This window comes from Halichoeres trimaculatus, unplaced genomic scaffold, assembly GCF_033239565.1.
Source record: "Halichoeres trimaculatus isolate MK-OKI-2021-1 unplaced genomic scaffold, fHalTri1.1 fHalTri1_scaffold_20, whole genome shotgun sequence".
Classification (NCBI taxonomy): Eukaryota; Metazoa; Chordata; class Actinopteri; order Labriformes; family Labridae; genus Halichoeres; species Halichoeres trimaculatus.
The window spans coordinates 19239544-19260918 of record NW_027437198.1 but is presented as its reverse complement, the minus strand read 5'-3'; the positions used below and the strand labels follow the sequence as shown (position 1 = coordinate 19260918).

The 21375-nt window shown below is 44.0% G+C and overlaps 1 protein-coding gene across 2 annotated transcripts in view; it reads left to right on the top strand.

Annotated features, from left to right (window-relative positions):
* Window positions 1–21375, top strand: part of sdk2a (sidekick cell adhesion molecule 2a) — a 120504-nt gene that overhangs the window by 47268 nt on the left and 51861 nt on the right. For both annotated transcript variants that reach the window (XM_074696307.1, XM_074696306.1), the window contains exons 2-5: window positions 12948–13107; window positions 14695–14801; window positions 15079–15226; window positions 18920–19053. In XM_074696307.1, the coding sequence (XP_074552408.1) occupies window positions 12948–13107; window positions 14695–14801; window positions 15079–15226; window positions 18920–19053 (549 nt within the window). The remainder of the gene's footprint in view (window positions 1–12947; window positions 13108–14694; window positions 14802–15078; window positions 15227–18919; window positions 19054–21375) is intronic.

Below are 21375 nucleotides of genomic sequence, written 5' to 3'. Positions count from 1 at the left end.
TCCAGACTTTCATGTTTTGAGCGATGGGACTTAAGTACCGAGGCAGTGCTTGTCAGGCTGCAGATTCTCAGCCGGAGCAGAACATAACAAAGCACGGTATAATTTGACTCATTCCCCGACCTAAGAGTGTTTTGATGAAAGTTTGTGCGGGTGTCTTTCTGGTCCCTGAACCTCACCCTCCATATTTCAGAGGAGAGTGATTAGAGCTGGAGCACTTAGGCCACAGAGACTGTGCTGATATTGATTGATCAAACCTGGCTGTTGGGTCCTGGAGAGGAGGGAGGGTTTCCTCGCAGTTTTCTATCCCTTCCTAATGAAAGGGAGGCAAAGCTTGCTGTCTCCTTTGATCCGGGCGGGATTAAAATAGTGTTGCTTATGGAAGTAGAAAGATCAGGCTGCCTGTTTCTCTGTACTGCTGGGAAATATACACAACTCTCTGCTGTGGAGTCTGGTGCTGGGTCAGTTCACAGTGAGGATAGGGGGTTTCACAGCCAGCCAATAAGAAAAAAGTGTTGGATGTTGTGATCACTGGCATCATCACTCACTCTTTTTTTTTATTTCAGACTTGTCTCACTAGATATTGGCTGCACCTCTCTATCTTGGTTCTCTGTTTGTTTCTCATTTCCTTCCAGAATCATATCTGTGTTTTCTACCATTACATGTTTCCTGCGTGTCTACAAACAGTTGTCTTTGCAGAGCATCACAGGCCTTCCTCTGACAGCAATAGATCTAAGGTTGTTTTTTTTCTTTTCCTGACAGTCTGTCTGTTCACAACAAGGAAAGCAGGTTAGAATCAATAGGATCATTTTTGATATGCACAACAGCTCCTTGGGCAGCTATTCCAAGGAAGTCCTGAAAAACACTAATAAACTTGAAGCCACGCTCTCAATAATTAAAGATGATTTTCTGCAGGAGAAAATATTTTTGAGGGAGTTGTTGAGGTGGAAGGCTTTGATACAGCCTAGAAGCCTTCATAAAAGTTTTAGATGTTGGGAGAGTAATTGACATTTTTCGCAAGTTGGCAGTCAGTACCACATACGCTTTGCCAAGTGGGCCCTGAAGTTGATGCGGTCAGTCTTTCTCACTCTCCTCTGTTCTTTCTCTCTTCACACTCACACACACTCATCCTGTCCGGCGCATTTTCTGTTTGAGCTGTTTTATGGATTCCTCCTATGGCTCTATTGAAAATTCAATTAATTGAGCCATGCTGTGAAATATCTTCAGATCAGGATAAAGACGTTTTTCAGAGAGTGAACCAAGCAGTGTTCATATCTGCATGATGCATGCAGCGCAAAACATAAACTATGAGAGAGCAGCTGATTTATGCACATATCTGCCTGATTTATCTCTGCTGCTCCGCGTACACATTCATTGGAGGCAGGCACTTTAGGTGATGAAACCGTCAACCTGGTGCTTAGGTTTTCAAGCCCGAGGGCAGCTTCGATATGAGCGGTGACATGCGGCTCCACTATTAACCGCACACTTGTTGTCTGCCCTTGTAAGGCCACTGTTTGTGTAGCCTTCAAGCAATTTGGAATGGCCTGTTTATGCTAAACCCGGCCACCAGAGGGTTTGTGCATGGCCATTTAACACACACACACACATACTCAAACACACACAGAGTTCCCCCCACATGTGTGCTGCTGCAGAGGGAAGGTGGAGTTGTTAAAGAGACACTGATAGCCGCTGGCAGAAGCTGCAGCTCCGTCTGATTGTTCTCTCTAGGAGCGTTGTGCATGAGAGAGCGAAAACACAGCAAGAAGCATCAGAGGGTGAGTAAGCGGGAGAGCTCCGTTCATCCTCTCCCTCCAACTACCTGCTCATTAGGTTGGAGACCAAGAAGCTGCGTGATGCCTGTTAACGGTGCGCCTACTGGAGGAAAGGCTGACATTATCGCCTATTTATCAGAAGTTGCAGAACTTGCCAATGCACTACCAAGCATCAATGCATCAATAAATCAGCAATCACTCAGGGCGATCCTGACTTCTATAGCTTCCTGCCACCCTGACACACTTTTATATACTCTGTTTTATTCACTTTTTATGTGCTGGGTTGATGTATTTTATCGAGCTAGTTACTACAGAACATAAACTAGGGATTACAACCTTGTGCATTAAAAAAAAAAACTGCCCCCAGAGAGAAATGGAAGCAATCTGTTTTTAATATACCCTGCTTCTTAGTCTCTGCACTGCCTCCATGCTTCACTTTCTGTCACTCAGCCTGACTTCCTTTCCCCTCCTCCCGATGTATGCAGAAACTGAGCAACATTGTTTTTATATCCTATTATCCAGAGTATTTGCCTGGCCTCCTCACCCCTCCACTTCCCCCAGTACCTTACCTCTCTACCTGTTAAGACTTCCAGAGGCAGATGCTGTTATCTCCCAGGCTTTCAACAGCCTGTCACATCCACTAGCTTCCCCCTTCTTCAAAAGCTGTCTCCCACTACTTTTCTGGATGCACTCCCTGTGGTTGCTGATACCTATTGGGAGGTGCAGTCGGTGATGTAAAACTTGGCGAGGGGGAGGAACCAACACTGGGGTCAGGATGATGGAAGGAAGGAGAGAGGGTGTGATTGAAAGACTGAGGGGTGCCGCTGCGATAAGGTTGTTATTTATTTTTTTTCCTTCTGTTTTCAAAGCTGACTTTATTGATTTTTAAACCTGAAACACAGCCACAGTAGAACCTTCCATCGTCCCATGGATTGGAATTGATTGCCCTGAGGCTCTCTTGTCCTGTAAATATTTGCAAGGCTTTATTGATTCCATTAGCGGCTGGCTTCTATTTGTGACAATGGTATGGATGGTTGCTGTTGGTGGGACTTAACTGATGGAGAGACTGTGCTTTTTGTTGTTGTTGTTGTTTTTCTCCACAGCACATTAAGGTCTTGTTTCACACGTGTATTGTTGGACATGTCCTGTCCTTGCAGCCATTATAAGGCAGATAGCCGTTGCATGATTTGTGTGCCACCTTTTGAAAGCCAGCCTCTCAGGTGGATGATTTACAAGCTCACAGCCATTCTCATTAGCCCATTTATTCATCTCCAAAGAAAGCATCGGTACTACATTTACGGCCAGGTGTTCCTCTCTATAGAGGCGTACAGAGAGGGCTTTTGTCGTGAGGTATAAAGGGCCTGACTTTGGATGTGACCCTCACTTGCCAGTAGGGGTGGAGGAAAAATCGAAAAACTGATATATGAGGAATTTTTGTTTCACTATATCAATATCAAGATTCTTTGACAAAAAAAAAAAAAAAAAGTTTTTCAAATACAAATTCTTCATTTCAGTCTTTGTTTAAAAACTGGATTTGAAAAAAGTTACCACTTTTCTCCAGCAGAGGGAGAAATGTTTCCCTCTGACTCGTGGGAAAATATGACTCCCGGTAGAGCCTGGCCTGGTGGCAAAAAAAGGAAAATAAAAATTGTAAATATCAAAGAATCGCAATTTAAATTGAATCATTACCCCAAAAATTGTAATACAAGCAAATCCCGAGAATAGCATATCATCCAAAGGTGGGCGATATATGTCGTTTACGATATTACCCAAAAAGTTGCTTTAATGATGTGGAATTTTACATTGTTGAGTATTACTGTTTCGAAAAATAATCAGTGCTTGAAAGTCCTCATTTGCTGAATGCTTGCCTCATAGGCCAATCAGTGGACAGGGTTCAGTCACATGACTCAATGGAAACCAAAACACTACAAAGTCAGACATTGAGGAAAAATGCCAGAGTCTACAGCGCAAGGAGAAATGTGAACCAGACTAATTACATTCCATCATGTAAATAAGATAAATAGCATAAGGCTAATCAGTCTTCTAAATAAAAAACAAGGTATAGACCTGACTTATGAGAGAGGTAACTTTTAATCACTTCTGCCGTGATGTGTTGCTATATGGAAAATAAAATCAACTCGACTTCCAGGGGTTGCGGGTGCCTCTGCCCCCCCGCCAATATCATCAGAATATCGTTATCGGAAAATTTGAAAAAGTTATCGATCTATTTATTTGCCCTCATCGCTAGGGGTGCACCAATCACAATTCTCTGGCCAGTCACCAATCACCGATCTTTAAAAAGCCTGACCTGCTGATACTGATTTGGGCAGATACGGTTTTAATTTTTTATGTTTTATAACTGACAGCATATAACTTCAATGTTCCAATCTTATTTTATTGAAAATCATTGAACACTTCCTGTGAAACAATAAAATCTTTGTGTTTTAACTTAAACAACCAATAAAGTGTCCTGAGTTTTAGGTCTCAGAGCAAAAAGCAACAATGGCTGGCTAACAGACCTTCTCAGAGGTATATAAGATCAGTTTCATATGTAAGGATGGGCCGATCACCGCTCCCAGCTGATCCCAGCCGATCGATGGGTGCATGTCTACTTATCAGCCGCCCCTGATATGGTCCCAGCCCTACTTGCCAGGACCGATAGTTGCATGTTAGACAAGGGAGGAGAGAACTGTTGTCTCACTCTTGCAAAGCCCAGACACAATGCTCGTATAGGGGCCAATGATGTACAGAACATATAGACTGTGGGTGTTTCATCCGAGGAAGCAAGGGGCCGGAGAGTGCCGCTTAAGAGCACATGGGAGAGCGAGGTGGCCCACGCACTGCTGCTCTGTTAACCCGCATCTCCTCAAACTCCCCACCCCCTGCATATTCCGCTGTTGTCTCAGGAACACAAAGACTATTTTCAGGCAGCCAATCCACAGAAGAGTGGGGAAACTGCAGCCCTGCATGCCCCCTAAAAGCCTTCATGACTTTTTAATCGGTGGCTCAGGGCTCTGCGTCCGGCGGTTGGAGAGTGGACCCCACAGCTAGAGCTCGGCTCCACAGAGGGATCAAATCCCCCCCGCCTGAATCTCAGGCCTGTCAAAGCAGTCAGGCATGGAGGCATCGGACGGGTGGCAACCGAAGGTGAGGGAGGGAGGGCTGAGAGTCGTAGCTGGCGGTGTGCGGTTGAGGAGGGCGCATGGTAGAAAGGAGCCAGGAGGGAATGTTTGTAAAAGGAGAAAGAATTTATGTGAAACTGCTGAGAGAAGGAATAGCCCTGCACCAAAATAGCAATTTCTGAGGTGAGAAAGAGTTTGTTCAGTGGAGTCGTAAGAGAAAAGTGATGTATGTGCATGTGTTGTGCATGTGTTGTGTGCGTGTAGGGTACATCGCTAGCACAGTATTTGGTGGTGATGGATTGTTGCCGCATACCAAACAGAGTGGGAAAGGTGGGTGGTGGATTTTATTGGAGAGCTGGAAAGGTTTTGTGATGAATAATAGTCATGAGTGAATTGGTCATTGTCAGAACCCTCCAGAGCCTATTGAATCAGCAAGGCTAGGGTTTTACAATGAGCTTCAGCCATGAAGATCGGCCTGTTGGGTCATAATAGATGGAAAGTGAGTTGATGGAGGCAGGAGGTACAATAGATGAGGCTAGGCTCTCGCTGCTGGAGCGGCATTTGTCTGTGGGGAAATGGGCCACAGGAGAGACCTGTGTTCCTCCCACACGCTGCGCGGAGATCAGAGAGCAATATGGATGCATTTGATGATCGCACATGAGTGGAGGAGGCATGCACAGGTACACACACATACAATGAGGCTGAGGGAGTAAACATGCGGCAAGGATAGCATGCTGGCTAATGATGCCCTGTTGACCCATCTCTAATGATCCCCCTCAACTCAGCCAGGAACATGATGCGCTTTGATCTGACTGTCATTAAGGGACTGTGGACTACATGCACGTCTCTTTAATCTGATGAAGAGTTCAGATATACATGCATCAGCTCACAGAAGAAACCCACACACACATAATTATAAATGCACACTCACATGTGGAGACACCTTCTGTGTGAACCCACACTGTACACTTCCTGTACATGCATTCTCTGTGTATTAAGGTCAACAAGTATGCAGGCTCTTACAGCCTCACCAAAGTCAGGCTTTTTCACACACACACACACGGACACACACATATGCAGGCAAGCACACAAGCCCTTGAATCCATGATAGAGATTAAACATGTCATTTACTTGCTGTGGCAAAAGAGCAGTAATAAATAAAACAGATGATTTATTAATATCCACTTGTAATCCACTGCATTATATGTGTATTAAAGCACATTACTTACCATGGCATGGTGAGCGGTAAAGTGCTCCTAATAAAATTCTTAAGTGCCTGCAGGCATTTCAAAGCAGCAGCGGCAAATCTCAGAGCTGCATCTTTCAGTGTCTCACTAATGGGACTGATGTAAATATGTTCATTTGTGAAATTCCTTCCAATTTAGTGATGCTCATATTGTAGATTAAGATTATCCTGGGATTATGAGGTTGGAAAAAAAATGCTATTTGATGTGTATTTATGCACGGCTTATAGATGTAGTAATATGGAATTAGGTCCTGTCATGGGTGGAAAATACCAGTGTGGAATAAGTGTCTCTCCCTCCCACCCCAACCACCCCCCACCCCCCATCTGTTTCCCCCCATCAGGTTGTCATCTAGCGATATTCATTTGCAGAAGTGGAAATTTAACAGACGTTTATGATGCAAATCGCAAGCTATAACTCTGTGTGGCGTGGAGAGATGCATTAAGCCTTCAAATCACTCATGCTGCCGCCCGAGCTCCAGTTACAGGAGAGCCGGCCTGAGGCATGAGCAAACTCAGCATGTGCTTAGGGCCCCACGGCCACTAGGGGGCCCTAAAGAGCAATTAACAAAATAGAAACTAGAAAAGCACTCAGAGAGCGTAGAGGGTGCAGAGAGCACAGACCTCCGCTAAGCATTTTGTGATTCTCACGCAACACTTTAGTCCTACTTTGATGTTATACTCCCTTCCAGCGGACCGTCTGCTACAATTTGGTGTTAGTTGCAAGTTTGTACGATAATTTGTTACCTCACACTATTGAAAATTGTGATGACCCAGTGCATATTTCATATTCCAGATCTTAGTATCCAGAATATTGCCAGGATCTGGATCATTCTTTTAAATCTGTTAGAAATGATGGTGACCTTGTCTTTTACTGTTTTGCAAAGCCATTCGACCATTTATCGTATCGAGTTGTATACACATATGGTGAAAACGGCCCTATCTCACAATGATAAAGAATCCTTTAAAAAAATCTTGGATCCAGATGGTGATCCAGATCACCTCCAAAATGTAAACACTTCTTCCTTATCCCATTTTGAAACATTTTCTAAAAATTTGATCAAGATCAATTTGTTTCTTTTTGAGTTATGTTGTTCACAGAAAAACAAACAAACTCATCCAAAACATAACCTCCTTAGTGGAGGTTATAGACATTTCTATACAATCATTGCTTTATTATTGCACAAAAACACAATTCTATGTCAGCCGAGCTGCTGATGTAAAGTGCAGATGGCCTAGTGGTTAAGGCCACGCTTCATGAGGTCCGACCTCACGCAGGTGGCCCAGGTTTGAGTCCAACCTGTGGCCTCTTTCCTGCATGTCACTCCCCACACCTGCCCTATTTCTTGCTCTATCCACTGCCCTCTACTATCTAATTAAAGGCATAAAGGACCAAAAAATAACTTTAAAAAAAAAAAAAAGCAGAGCTGCTGATGTAGTCTTGATAATTTGCATCTGAAGTGCAGGTAGTTAAAGGCAAAACAGTGGCACAAAAAAAGGACTTATTCTTCAGGGGTGGAGTAAAGAAAGAGGAAGAGGAAAAGTGGAAAAGACACCACGATAAAGGTGTTTTTGCAAGTACTAGAATTTGTGTAGCCATTAATAGAAAATTAGGTAGCTAGTTAAAAACAAGGGGAAAATATATTTTAACATGCTGGTTGAATAGCTTAATATTCATGATAACCTGTTTGCATTTGTGTAATACTATAAATAGAAATAGGGGGGCCCATGTCAAGTTTTGCTTAGGGCCCCATGTAGGCTTGGGCCAGCTCTGACTTTGTGCCACATCAGCTTGATGGTTGGTGTGTATTCCAGCGTGTGATTGCAGCCAACAACATTCCACACTTCCGCTTCGTGGGTCCTTCGAGGCGGGGAAGGTGCAGAGAATTATCAGCATGATTTGTTTCACACTGGTGTGTTAAGAGCAGTGGTGGGAATATTTCAATAACACAGCAGGATAATATAAAAAAAATCTCTGTGAATACATTAACCTAATGGAAGAAGGTGGTGCTATTTAAATTTATGTAATTTTTAACGATAACCTCCAGGAATGTGTGACATTGTGTGAAGACTAAAACTGCTGTGGTTGTAATTCTTTTTTTATTTAAAGAGCTCTTGCATATGTATAAGACTAACCTTGGTTTTACTTCACAAATTCAGACGTCTTTAATGCCTCGCACACTTAACATTCTCTAGCATACAGGGAAGTGAAATGTTTGCATGCTGGGGTGCACAGAGCTGAAGTTTTGAATCCAAAATGGGATAGGATGATTTCTTTTCCCTGAAGCAAAGTTTCTTAAGAAAACTAGCTCAAGAAGAAAATCTATATTCTTACTTCAACTCTTCCTCTGAGTATTGAGCAAAAGTGTTGGAGCTTTTAAAGGCATGTTTCTTGGGCCATAAAGTCTGTATTGCTGCAACATTGATACCAAGGGATCTTGTGTAGTTCCACTGATTGGTGTGCAAACATGCACTAAGGGCTGTAAATTTTCAGAGGAGGAGGGAGATATCAAGGTGTGATGGACTGGCACTCACAAGCAGCATACAGATGCTGATCCATGGGCCATTTCTGGAAATGAATGTAGGGGGAGATGGAGGCTCTCCATCTCTCCTCCCTGTCTTTCAAGCTTGGCCTGCTTGTTTGGCTTCGGCTGTAATGGGTCGCTTCACCTTGCTGCCTGGCGTTGGAGGACATCCTCGTCTCCTCTCTTTTCACCCCCCCCTTCCTCCCGACTCAGTCTCTCACCTTGTTCAGCTTCTATATTACTTCCCGATCTCAAAGCCCTGCATATCTCTTGTTATCGGTTTCACCGTCACTCCATCGTTTTTTTTCCCTCTTTCCTGTACCCTCTCTTTCTTAATCCCTTCCCCTTTGTGTCCGCCTGCTTTCTGACTCACCTAAGTGATGGAGTGTAAATCGGCATGGTGCCTGTTGTCCCGGTGACAGCAGCTTGTGACAGAGTGACAGATCAGCCTGACCTTCAGGACGGGTTGTGTTGTCATGGTAGGGAGGGGTGTTAGTGTGTTTTTGTGTGTGTGTTTGCTCTCAAAGCTTTATGTTCTGAATGAAAGATCCTTTAAATCAATTTGTAAATCAGAAAATGAGTCAAAGAGGACAACCCATGCATGCATCTGTCGATTTTTTTTTTTTTTTTCGGATGTGGGTACCCTAAAGGGAAGTGTTTCATCAGCTTTTAAGATGCTTTTAACCTCCCTCTACTGACCGCACAACACGACACCTTTTCACCATCCCATTACTTAGGCCAAGGTCAGTTCCGTGACTGTTGCATAACCCCCATCAGAGGTGCTAACCATGACCCATCATGCACGTTAAAGTCCAATCCTGGAGGCCAAATGATAGCTCTAAATTTTCCCAGGTGACACCATGCTCCGTGATGTAGTCTGGAGGAAGTGCGAGTTGTGTTCTCGTATGTGTGCAAAGTGTGTTACCAAAAGAAGAAGGTGTAGAGAAAGAGATAGAGTGAGACTTAAGCTGATATCAAGAGAGTAGACCTCCAAACGTTTCAGCAGACGGGGGGGATCCACTTTATCGCTGGGTTTCAGTGATACAGTTGCGCCGAGTGCCACCTAGGATGTGGTTACATCTGCTCCAACACAAGTACCTGAGGATTAAAAGAGAAAGCAGGAAGAGCTCCCTGCTGCTGGAGCCGAGCAGGGGTAAGGAGGTGAGGCCCCAAAATAAGCGGGAGAATGGATACAAGACAAAAGTGGAATGTGAACACCGTCTGTGTGATTGCATGCCAGCATGCCGCAACGGGGAGCACAATGGGACCGGGTTTATAAAGCTGCCCCGACGCCTGTGGTCTTTGTCTCACAGCCATTAAAATTCTGTGTATGCAGCTGGGGACCCCGCTGGATACATGCCACCATTCAACCTCAGCTGTCAGGTTAGAATAAGGTGTTTTTATATCTGTGGTGAATAGGCTGTGGTGGTCCAGCTAGGCCGTTGGAGGCGGCTGCTCTGCACAGCAGTCACATTAAAGCCATCCTGCTCCTCCTCCCTAGCTGGTTTTTGGTCTTCCCTAGATCTGTCGACCCAGTTTCGATCAGCTCTTAGCACAGCCAATCAGTGGTACACATGTCCCCCAGTCAAGAAGTCGAGTGTGTTGTCCCCGTTTTGTTCATTCCCGTGTTTGTGTCCTCAGGCATGTGTGTACTTCTCTGTTTTATGAAGTCACTGTGCTCTAATACAAGATGACAAGTGAGACAAATTACAGATCAGATCAGAGTGAAGGCAAACACATCGACCTGACATGTTAGTGACAACACGCTCATCTGCATTGGTCTGTTTCCACTGTACATACTGTATATGTCAACCCAGCTTTGCACTGTACGCGCCTTTGGAAGTAAGCGATGAGTAAAAATAGACACAGATGTTCCCATGTTGGCAAACACATGCATACATTAACTGTGTTTTTATATTGGCTGCTGAACACACATGGGCTAAAGAGTAAAAACAAAACAGCAGAAACCACATCAGGCATAAGTCTTCCAAAGACCCACACAGGTGTGTTTGACCCTGCTGCCTCGCTGTGAAGATCAAAAGCGCTGTGATGAAGAGGAAGAAGACAATGAGGGTCAGAGTGGTTCTCCTTCGGAAACTCATTAGATCCCAGAGCCCTGTGTGCACTGGAATTGGTCCTTTCTCATTCTTTCCCTCAGCAGTAGGAACTGTTAGCAGTCAGCTGCAATTTTAGCTCTCGCTGAGTTGTTGAAAGGAGATCACTTCCCCTGTGTGTTACACGAAGAGAAATCCACAGGACAATCTTTGTTATTTCAAAAAAAGACTTTATTCTCCTCATGCACTGAAATTACTCTCTTTCTATAAATGTGAAATTGGTCACAAGTTCTGCAGAAAGCCACTTTTCGAGATTTATAATCGGTCCAGTTGAATGGGTTATTTAAGAAACTTTCGTGAACATGTAAAATTGCACTCAAACAGGTAGCCACAGCGGTAAACTCCATTTGCTCTATTTTCCAGTCGTGCAATTTCACGTTACTAACTTGGCATTATGTATATTTCTTGCTGCTGACAATCAGTGTGTGAGTCTGGGTTTGGTGTGTGTGGGTCCCTAATGGTGGCTTGTTGATGGAGCCGCATTGCTAAGTGCATGTTGCCACCAAGCCCCCGAACCAGCTGGAAGTGGTTGGGTGTTGCCTGTGTGCATTTGTTCCGGCAGGAGTGAATATTTGAGGATTGTGTGTGTATGAGTGTGTATGAGTGCATACTTGTTTGTGTGTGTGTTATTTTCAAGTATGAATGCATTTTCTGGTGGATGGACTAACCGTAGAGCAATCACTCCACAAGCTTGTGCTTGGGGAAAATGCGGATGGCTCCTCCATTTGGGCTGAAACAGAGATCCATTTCAAGGGCCTGTCAGGTTGGGCTGTGATTGTTTTTAAGGGGTTCATGTGATCGAGGTAGAAAGAACAGATTAGTCAGGTAGAGATGGGTTGTTGTTACCAAACAGCAGAAATGTAAGGACTGGTTTTGGAAACAGAGAACGATAAATCGGCTCTGTTTATGAGTGTTGTGCTTGTGGGTTATAGATTGGGGAGTAAGCGGCTAGCTTTCGGAAGTGTGCTGCTGTGTGTGTGTCCACGTACACACTGAGCGCATGGCTGCCTGTGTGAAACACAGCGGTGCACAGTCATTCTTTTATTTACAGTTTCAATCACGTTCAATTTTCTGTCTCCTCTCCTTTGCACGGCGAGGTTGCCCTCGCCTGCACCCTCTTCCGCCACACCGTCTTTTGTTTTGGCTCCATAAATCTCTGGTGTGAACTTGAGTATGGATGCGAGGAGAGACGGCGGAGGGAGCTCCAGTAATCAGACATGGAAGTGAGTCAGCTTGTGAGGAAGACCTAGGACCATGGCATGCTCCAGGCCTTGGCGGCTTACTGCAACTATTAATACAGACTTTAATTAGCCCGCCACAAACACTGGCACAATCGGCTCAGTGTCGCCTGTGGCTGGTGAGGCAGACAGATCAATAGGTCTGATCATGCCTATTTCATCAGCTCAAATGAAAGCACTTTGTCTCCGAGCTGAGCCCTGGACCTTGTGTATCACCTTAAAGGCTTTCTTTGGCTCCGCTGGCTGTGTGCAGTGTTGCAGATGGGGCTTGTATAATCTGGCTGCATTAGGGAACTATAAAGATAAATGAAGGGAGGCACAGAGCATAACTCATCCTGTCAGAGAAGGGGGTTTAAGGCTGGGAAACTTTGTGTTTTCTAAACCAGCCCCTACCCCCATGGCTTCCCAGTTTCACACTCGCTCTTCCTCCTACCTACTTTCTCTGCATGTGAACAGCGTCTGCTGTATTTTTCTCCATCTGCCTTCTGTCTATTCTTCCTTCCCTCCTCTTACATTCTCCCTCTCCCTCAGCGTCTCTTTTTTTTCCTCCCTCCTTCTATTTACCCATCCTCTTTTAGGGATCTAGAGGTATGGACGTGTTCATTTACACTCCCTCTGCTGCACAAATTGCTCCTCTACCTCTTTGCCAGCACGTTTCAAATGAAATAAAAGAGTAAGCTGCTTTTGCGGTAACAACTTATTCCATGTGCTTTTTTGGCAGGCTTCTTTGTTGACCTTCAAGTTCCCAATCAGTGCACAAGAAAAATGGAAATAGCTTGTTCTGAGCCCTCATTTTCTGTGAATTGCTGGAATTGTGTGCGTCTGCTCAGAGGTGTTACTGAATTCCTGCCTTTTCCACCAAATGCTTTTTTCGTGTCTTTTCTTGTGTATTTTTTTAATCACACTGCCTTCTTTCCCTCCTCTTTTTTTGAATAGATGATGTTCCCCCCTATTTCAAGATGGAGCCTCCTCAAACCCAAGTCCATTTGGAAGGAAACCGCTTGGTCCTCACCTGCATGGCAGAGGGCAGCTGGCCCCTGGAATTCAAGTGGATCTACAATGGCACTGAGCTCACACGCTTCTCCCTCGAGTACAGGTGAGGAATGCAACCTTGCCCGCCAAAGCTGATTCCATTATCTTTTTTTATTATCATTATTATTCATCTACTATAATTAGCTTACTACACAAGGACATTTTGGCGGTATTTAATTGCAACTAATAGCTCAATTGCTCATTTTTATTCATTTTTGTGACTCATTTCTATGGATTTATTCAACACCGATTTGGCTGCACGTCTCCCTTGAGACATAACAACCTGCGTTTGGGGGATTGTCAGATTTATTCCGATTTGTATCTCACGCTGTATTCAACATTCAGAGATGGTGGGGGCTGATAACTACTCTTCTCTCTGTCGTTTGTTCAAACTATCATTGCCCGCAACAAAACTCAAGGATGCATATTGTTCATCAGATTGTATAGCGTAGTTATAGGCCAATCCTGCGGTGTCAGCAATAAGATGCTGCCTTCCTGGACGAGGAGTTCTTCTGGGCACTTACTTCAGCCTGTAAACACAACGCTGAACAGTTTTACTAACAGCACTGAGTGGCAGGAGAAAGCCTCAGCCTGCGCTAACAAGGCCTCTCTTTGTGTGTTTATGCATGTCCATTGCATATGTACTGTATTAGCCTGTTAGCGAGTCGCTGCTCAGAAAGAAAAAGTCAGTTTTTTATTCTGTTCTAGGTGTTTTTTCAGCCCTTTCTACTCACTGTCTGACTCGTCCCCAAGACTCAAGCAGAAACTCTCCGGTGGCATTGCCTGATTGCCATCACCAGCTACAACCCTCCTCATCCACACACTCATTCCTTCTCCTGTCCGTCTTTCCCCCCTCTTTCAAATCCTCCTTCTTCCTCTCTTCACACCCCTCGTCTTCTCCTCTTTTTTTTTTTTTTTTTTTTTTTTTTGCTCAGCATTTGGCTGAGCTCTCACGTGGCTTAGTCTCTGGGTCTGCTTTGCAGGCCAGCCCTCTGCTTGTTATTCTTCACCAGCCCTGATCAAAGAGGAGAACTGGAATCCATTTAATCAGATCCCCTACACCCCCTCACCCGTCCTGCACCTCCCAACCAGCACCACTACCCTTATCCGAATTGCAGTGCAGTGGGGGGGGCATGGCGAGGCTGGACTCCACACTCCTAAGTGGCTGTAGCAAACCAATTAAAGTGGACTCTGCTCTTAGGTTATCTCGCTTGCATTTCACACAGCCCATTTAACATGAATGCACATCAGGGGATAGACGGACATGTATGGCAGCACATGTGAGAGGCGCTGGTATGATTTGATTCACCTGACTGGAGATATTAGAGAACAATGGGCGGCTGTGAGTCCCGCTGCTCAGAGACTCTGCTTTCTTTGCTGTTGGCTCCAAGGCCAACCTTAAAAATACATCTTCCTGCCTTTAGTTTCCTGTTTACCAGCCAGGACTACATCAGCAACAAATCACATCCCATCACACTCGAAGGCTGCTTTAAGTAGAATGCCTTTTAAGCTACATTTGAGGCGCCCAGTGAAACATCTCGATTAATTTAGCATCTTGAGAGAGGGGGACAAAAAGCAGCAAGATGACAAATGTCTCTGTCTGTTATGCTGATGATGACTAATGGCACTTTATTTTGTGTGTGCCCGTTAGGTACTTGATCCCCACGCTGGACCGAGCGCACGCTGGCCACTACCGCTGCATTGTGAGGAATCGAGTGGGTGCTATAATGCAGTGCAGCACTGAAGTGCAGGTTGCGTGTAAGTGTGGGCTTCTCTCCATACATCTGCAGCGCTGACAGAATAAGGGGAGGACAGTGTTTTTGTTGAAGGCTTGTCATGTGGATGAGTCACTCTCAGTTAAGAAGCTTAGGTTTTGAAAAAGGTACAAGACTGGGTAATAATGACAATTCTCCTTTTTCACCGTCTTTGTTGCTGGCATGCATTTGCACAGTTTGGCAGCGTTTTCTCTGCTGCCTTAAATATTTAACTCCCCTCTTCTCCCTTTCTTTAATACTTCTCTCTCCCTGACTTCCAGACATGGGTGGTTTCGTGGAGGGTGAAAGGTCTCAAACTGTATCCCAGGGTGAGGGCGCTCTCCTCCATGCACCGCGGATACACAGCTTCCCCAGGCCCCAGATCACGTGGTTCAGAGACGGACGTAAGATCCCCTCCAGCAGCCGTATGTGAGTCTGCTCCTCTCAGCTTGGTTTGTGCGGTTATAGAGAGCTTGTGATTTCTTTCACGCTTTTCAAATATGAGATGTTGATTTGAATCAGAATATCCTCCACTTCACGGGACCCCGAGATGGCCCGTACTGCTCCCATATTTTCGCTTAACCCCTGTGCACCAAGCGCAGAGTTAAGCAGGGTGGTTGATGAAGGAATTTTGGCCCAAGCCCTGTATTCATCACTGAATCACCTCTCAGTGATAAAGCGGGTTATTATATCGCCCTTATTGACTCTGCGAGGCAGAATGATTGAGGGGTAGCGATAGAGCAGGCAGCAGGGGAACCAATTAGACAAAATTGGACAAAAGGCCTCAATTGATGATATGTTTGACTGACAGCGCTCACCCCTGGGTGGATTTGTGCACAATAGTGTGCGTTCATACTGCATGTGAATGTGGTGAGAATGTATGTAAGGCTGTGAGTGCACAGTGGGGGTTCTGTGGGTGCCTGCATTTGTGTACTAGCTGTGCTCTAATTGTTAGTGTGTGGTTGCTTCTTCTGAAGATGTGTCGGCTTCATGTCCGTAAAGATTTGCATTTTTCTGAAGACGCACTTTCAGAGGAATCACCTGAGATTAATTTTACCGCCCAGACAAATAGAGGGAGGCAGCGTACAACTCCTGAGAAACCTCCTTCTCATCGATTATTCATCGGCAGGCTCTACCATGTCATAACTGACATGATGATTCTTGCGCTGAGTTGCATGCTCTGGCTTGAAGGTCGGAGCGGCGTGCGTATCGTCTGCCTGCACGGTTCCAGAAGCACAGTGAGAAGCAGTGAGAGGAATTGAAATCCAGAAATCAACCTTTCCCCATGAACGTTTGGACCAGTTTCCAGAGCTGGTTACTACACAGCCGACTCTTATCAAAGTGAAGCACCGAAGCTTTGCTGTGACAATGAGAGGCACTGACAGGACACTCCGCATTTACTGCTTGTTTGCTCGCTTTGCGTCAGGCCACATTGATATTCCCAGTCATGTGTGTGTGCATGTTGTTTGTGTGTTTATAGAAGTGTCTGTTGACTATACTGGCTGGTAATTGACCAGGAGTGTCTTTTTATCCTGAACCGATCGCTCAGATGACAGCAGATGCGAGGAGCATAATCTTGCTGTGTGCGAAGCATCAGCTCTGGTTTAATGGGGCCTTCGCAGACATTTTCAAACCATCAGCCTAACCAACACTCTGCTCCTGTCAAGGCTGCTGTGACTAAAAAGTCATAAAAATTTGATTTCAGGGTATTTTTCGAGGCTAATTGCTCGTGCGTGGTCCCTCATGTAATGTGCTGGTCATAATTACATATAAGACACAGCTCCTCACAGACAGAGATCAGCTAACAACGTGCTAATCTAACATAACAGTAATCAAAAAAAGTTTATTGTGTATGTCATTCTCTGATCTCCTTTTAGTGACTGTCTTTAGCTATTATTAAAGGAGCTGTGAGGAGTTTCTAAATGATCTTGAAAATTTTCCCTTCCAGATATATACCTGATCATAATCCACACTTTAAAATGAGATTACCAGCGCCAATACAGGTTATTCCTAAACGAAACTCGTTAGCTTCCCAATCGGGTTGAGCAGGACCAGATTGATTTACCCTTAAGTCTCTGTGACAACACCGCACCAGCTAATCACAATTTCTGCGATTAATTTTGTAGCAACGGTGGACTTTGGTGCCTAACTGTCAGACAGAAAAAGGAGAGAAAAAGCAGAAGAAAGCTAAACGGGAGAGTAATACATCACAAGCTTAAGACTAACACAGGGGTTAACCTGTTGGTGATAATGTTCATTCCAACCCATAGTCAGCAGTTATTCTGCAGTGGTCTGTTCAAACTTGAGAGTCTATCAATAAAATGAAGAGTGAGGTTACGTTAGCTCTGCTTGGTAGATGACTGGCAGGACATAGCTAACCAGGATGCACTAACGTTACACATTACAGACATGTCTCAGAGCACCAGGCTGTCTGTAGCGCTACATACGGACAGCTACTAAACTACTGTGCAAACCGACAGTTTGCTTGTTGTCACATTAGCCTATGGACAAATCTTAGTGTGAGGCTGCTAGTAGCGCTACATATAGCCATCTACTGACATTGGGTACAAACTTACAACCATAGACTGTATATAGAGTTGACTTTGTGGCTCCGCTATTTAACACTATACGATTTTGAGGCCAAAATACCCCGTCACAGGCGCAGCCACTGGTAGCAGTTTTGCAGCCAGAGTCTGCGTCGTAAAGACTGGGAGAGATTCTGGGAGAATCTGAGTGGAGGTGGGTGAAAAAAATAATAATTATTATTTTCTTTCGAGAGTTGAATCTCTTCTTGACTCTACCTCCCAACATATTTTTCAACCCCTGAAAAAAATACTTAAGAACGGCAGCTGTCAATCATTGTTAAACGTGACATAAAACCTAGTTTTTAACCTCTTATAACTACTGAAAAAGAAACCCTTCAGAAAAAAAGAGCACTTGAATACAAGCCAGCCAAATACCATTTTCAAATCACCACAACAATCGAATGTGAGAAACATTTCTACAAGGTGTATTAATTCTTTAAAGTTTGTCCATAGCCCATCTGGAATGACCAGAGAGCCAGAATTTTTGGCCTGTACTGCAGCCAGCCACCAGGGGGAGCAGTTTTTGTGGCAACCTAACTTTGAGCCGAGCAAGATGACTTACAATATTTGCTTGTGGTCACTGCAAACAATAGTACTGTAAAAAGTTGACTTCAACAAAGAAAATTTGTTTCATAATAAACACACGCCTGGTTTAAAGGCACAACTTCACGACAGTGTGCGTGAGACTCCAGACCAGTAGATGGCGAGGCCATCCAATTAAAACAGATCCTCTTCATAGCATCTTTAAAATCTTTATACTGGAACAAGTCTCAAAGATGAACTCCAACTGCTATTACATCTTACAAATAAACTTCAATATGTAGACATCTGAGTTCACCAGTTCCACAAATCTGTTTAGGGACCAATTAATTTGTCTGGATTTATTAGGATTCTGTCTCAGCCGAAAAAATACACCCAACCGAGGACTTCTTCCTCTATGAACCTACAGTATCTCACAAGACCAGCCTAACTGATCTCAACCCCCTGGGTCTCGACAGTGATTATAATTACAGTCAAATTTGTACTAATACCCTAGTTGTGCAGAAAGAGGGATAATAAAATGAAGGGAGGAATTCTGAGCTAATGTTCCTCTAAGACCCCGAGATACCTTGGAGATTGAGGCGCTCATAAAGAATGTTTTTGTGCTCTCTTTTTTTTTTTTACGCATGATTTATGCATACATGTGTGAGTCAGTTTACCCTCAGGATTTATTGAGTGTGAGAAACTACTTCAAACTGATTTAATGATACGAGTGTGTGAGTGTGCGTGCCTACTGGAGTGTGCATGCACAATGATGCGTTTAGGGACACATTATTTCAATGCAACTGTTGACTGGAGATGTCTGTGTAATTGGGGGGCCAAATTTGTGACCCCTGTTGGATTTGACTACATTCAACATTACCTAATGCTGTTTGTGTCTTCATTAAGCTGAGGTTGAGGTCATGGGTGCATGCGTGTGTGTGAGTGTGTGGGAATGAATATAAGGCAGTGTCCTTGAAAATCTGCTAAGCTGATATATGCATAAATATTTATTCAGCGCCATCACGCTGGACAACACGCTGGTCATCCTGTCCACCGTGGCCCCTGATGCAGGACGTTACTACGCCCAGGCAGTCAACGATAAGAACGGGGAGAACAAAACCAGCCAGCCTATCATCCTCACAGTGGAAAGTAAGTACACAGGAACATACACACACTTGCAGATGCACATATTGAAGCAACAGACTACCTTGCCTGCTTAGTGAAAGACAGATTTGAATGTCATCAGCAGATTGCATCAACAGGTTGCTGCAGATGACAGTATAAAAATTTCTCTTATTACGCTTCACTTGAGCAGACATACAGCACAGTATGCTACACAACAGGTGACTCAGACTGAATAGAAACAGAGACAGCCCCCTCTACTGGCACGCCCTTTCATCCTGCTTTCCTCTCCTCTTCCTACAGAGGTAATCACACCCTTACCTTCACCACAATAGCTGCCCCTCTTGTTCCTCTACTCCTCTAACCTCTACGACTCCAGCAGCAGTGAGTTACAGTCATGAGGTGTGTTCCAGCAGCAGCAGCAGCAGCTCTCCGACTGCCTGGATGCAAAAGCCCTATAAAGCAGACCTTCAGTTTAATCACCCCTCGCAAAAAGTAGATTTATGAAAATGACAGTGAGCGAACTGGGATTGATTTAAACATACACACACCCACATTAACACTCACTCGGGATTAGAAGGTCAGCCTCACTTATAAACAGAACTTTGAATAAGGTCTGGCATATTTCATGCACGCATGGTTGGAATGCATATAAAATCATTTGCTCAACCAGTTGTCTCCCTTTCATCTCACCTTCTGTCACCTTTCATCGAAACAAAGTCAAAGAAATCCCCCCCTTGCTGTGAGTTTAGCACGAAATTTTATACCACCTACATTCCAGCCTTTGAGACAAGATAACACAGCTTCCCGTCTGATTTGCATTATTCATCCGGCGTATGAGATTTTTTAACCTGTTCAAATGTACTGCTGCACATTTTAATATCTTTCCGGCTCAAGCTTCAGCTCATCATGCCATTAATACAGTGTTTGTAATTCAGAGCTCAGCACGCATGACACAGCAATCTGCGGGGACCTGATATCACAGAATCTCTCCGAGACCGGCCTTGTGGATCACACAAGTATTTCACATCTGAAAGTCAATAAGGTTTTTTATTTTTTCCTTTTGCAGCTGGATTTGTTCATTTTAGCGATTCTGCCGAGAGAGAATATGCAGTAGAGGAAAGAGTGCAGATCCAGAGGGAGCATACAAATGAGACACAACTGAGTCTAATAGTAAAAAAAACAAACGGGCAGCAGCTAATGCTTCCACTGGGCAGACATTTTGTTTTTCTTTTGGTTCTTAGAGTGTGAAATTCATTATTATCGACTTAGGCTGACTATTGTCTATGGACAGTGCATGTGTAAGCAATATGGTGACATTAGTGAGAATTTGCAATGCAGGTCAACACTTTGTTTACTTTTCCTTTTTAATTAGGAGATTACACACTTCAAGTATTCTCAACACTGAGAGTCTATGAACTGCAATACATTAATTAGTGTCTGCCAAGAAACCAGTCATGTCTTGTAAAAACAGAACAAGTTATTCCACTAGTCAAATGGATTCCCATTTTTCATTGTGTTATTGGCAAACAAATATTGTAGAGTTAGGCAAAGCTTATTCAAATCCCCCTGTGAGGAGTTTTCAGCTGGAGGTAAAGCAGATTGAAATCAACAGTGATGTCTCTTTATGACCTGAGAAAGCAAACAGGACCGTCAGCAGCAGGGCTGAAACTTTTATGTGCCTGTACTGACTGCAAAGGGGGTTGGTGTACAAGGCCGGTGATAAACAGCACACTGGAGGAACAGCGTTTTTCTTCAACAGCTAACATTCACAAAGAAATATTTGATTAGTTTAAGAAAGCAGGGCCACATTTCTTAGCAATAATTCTGGGATGTATTGTCAAATGATCCGAATCTGAATCATAACTGAACACACATATAAATATATTGCCATGCTTTAAATCTGAAAAAATACTGAGTGGATTCTCCCATATATGTTTCATACACATTAAATAAAAAATCCTTGTATATACTCAAACTACTTCATGAACTATGTGGGCTCAGTAGTTGGCTCGAGTATTACAAAATATCCAGGGTATGAGCACTGTTTTACAATGATACATTAAAATACAAAGCTGACAACAGAGTTGCAGGAGGATGGCATCTATCACATCAGAAAATAACAAAACTCCATATTCCTATGGTATCAGAGTGATGGTGTTTCAGAGTTCAGATATGTCCACATATGACATTTCACAATGTTGTGGTTGGACAATATCTAATACAAATTTCTTCATGAATGGCTTATACTTGAGAATATCCATACAAAAAAGCTGTGGGTTCTGAGGCATCTCTCATCATCTGAAGATACTTTTTTGTGTTATTTATGGACAAAAAAGAGCGCAGAGA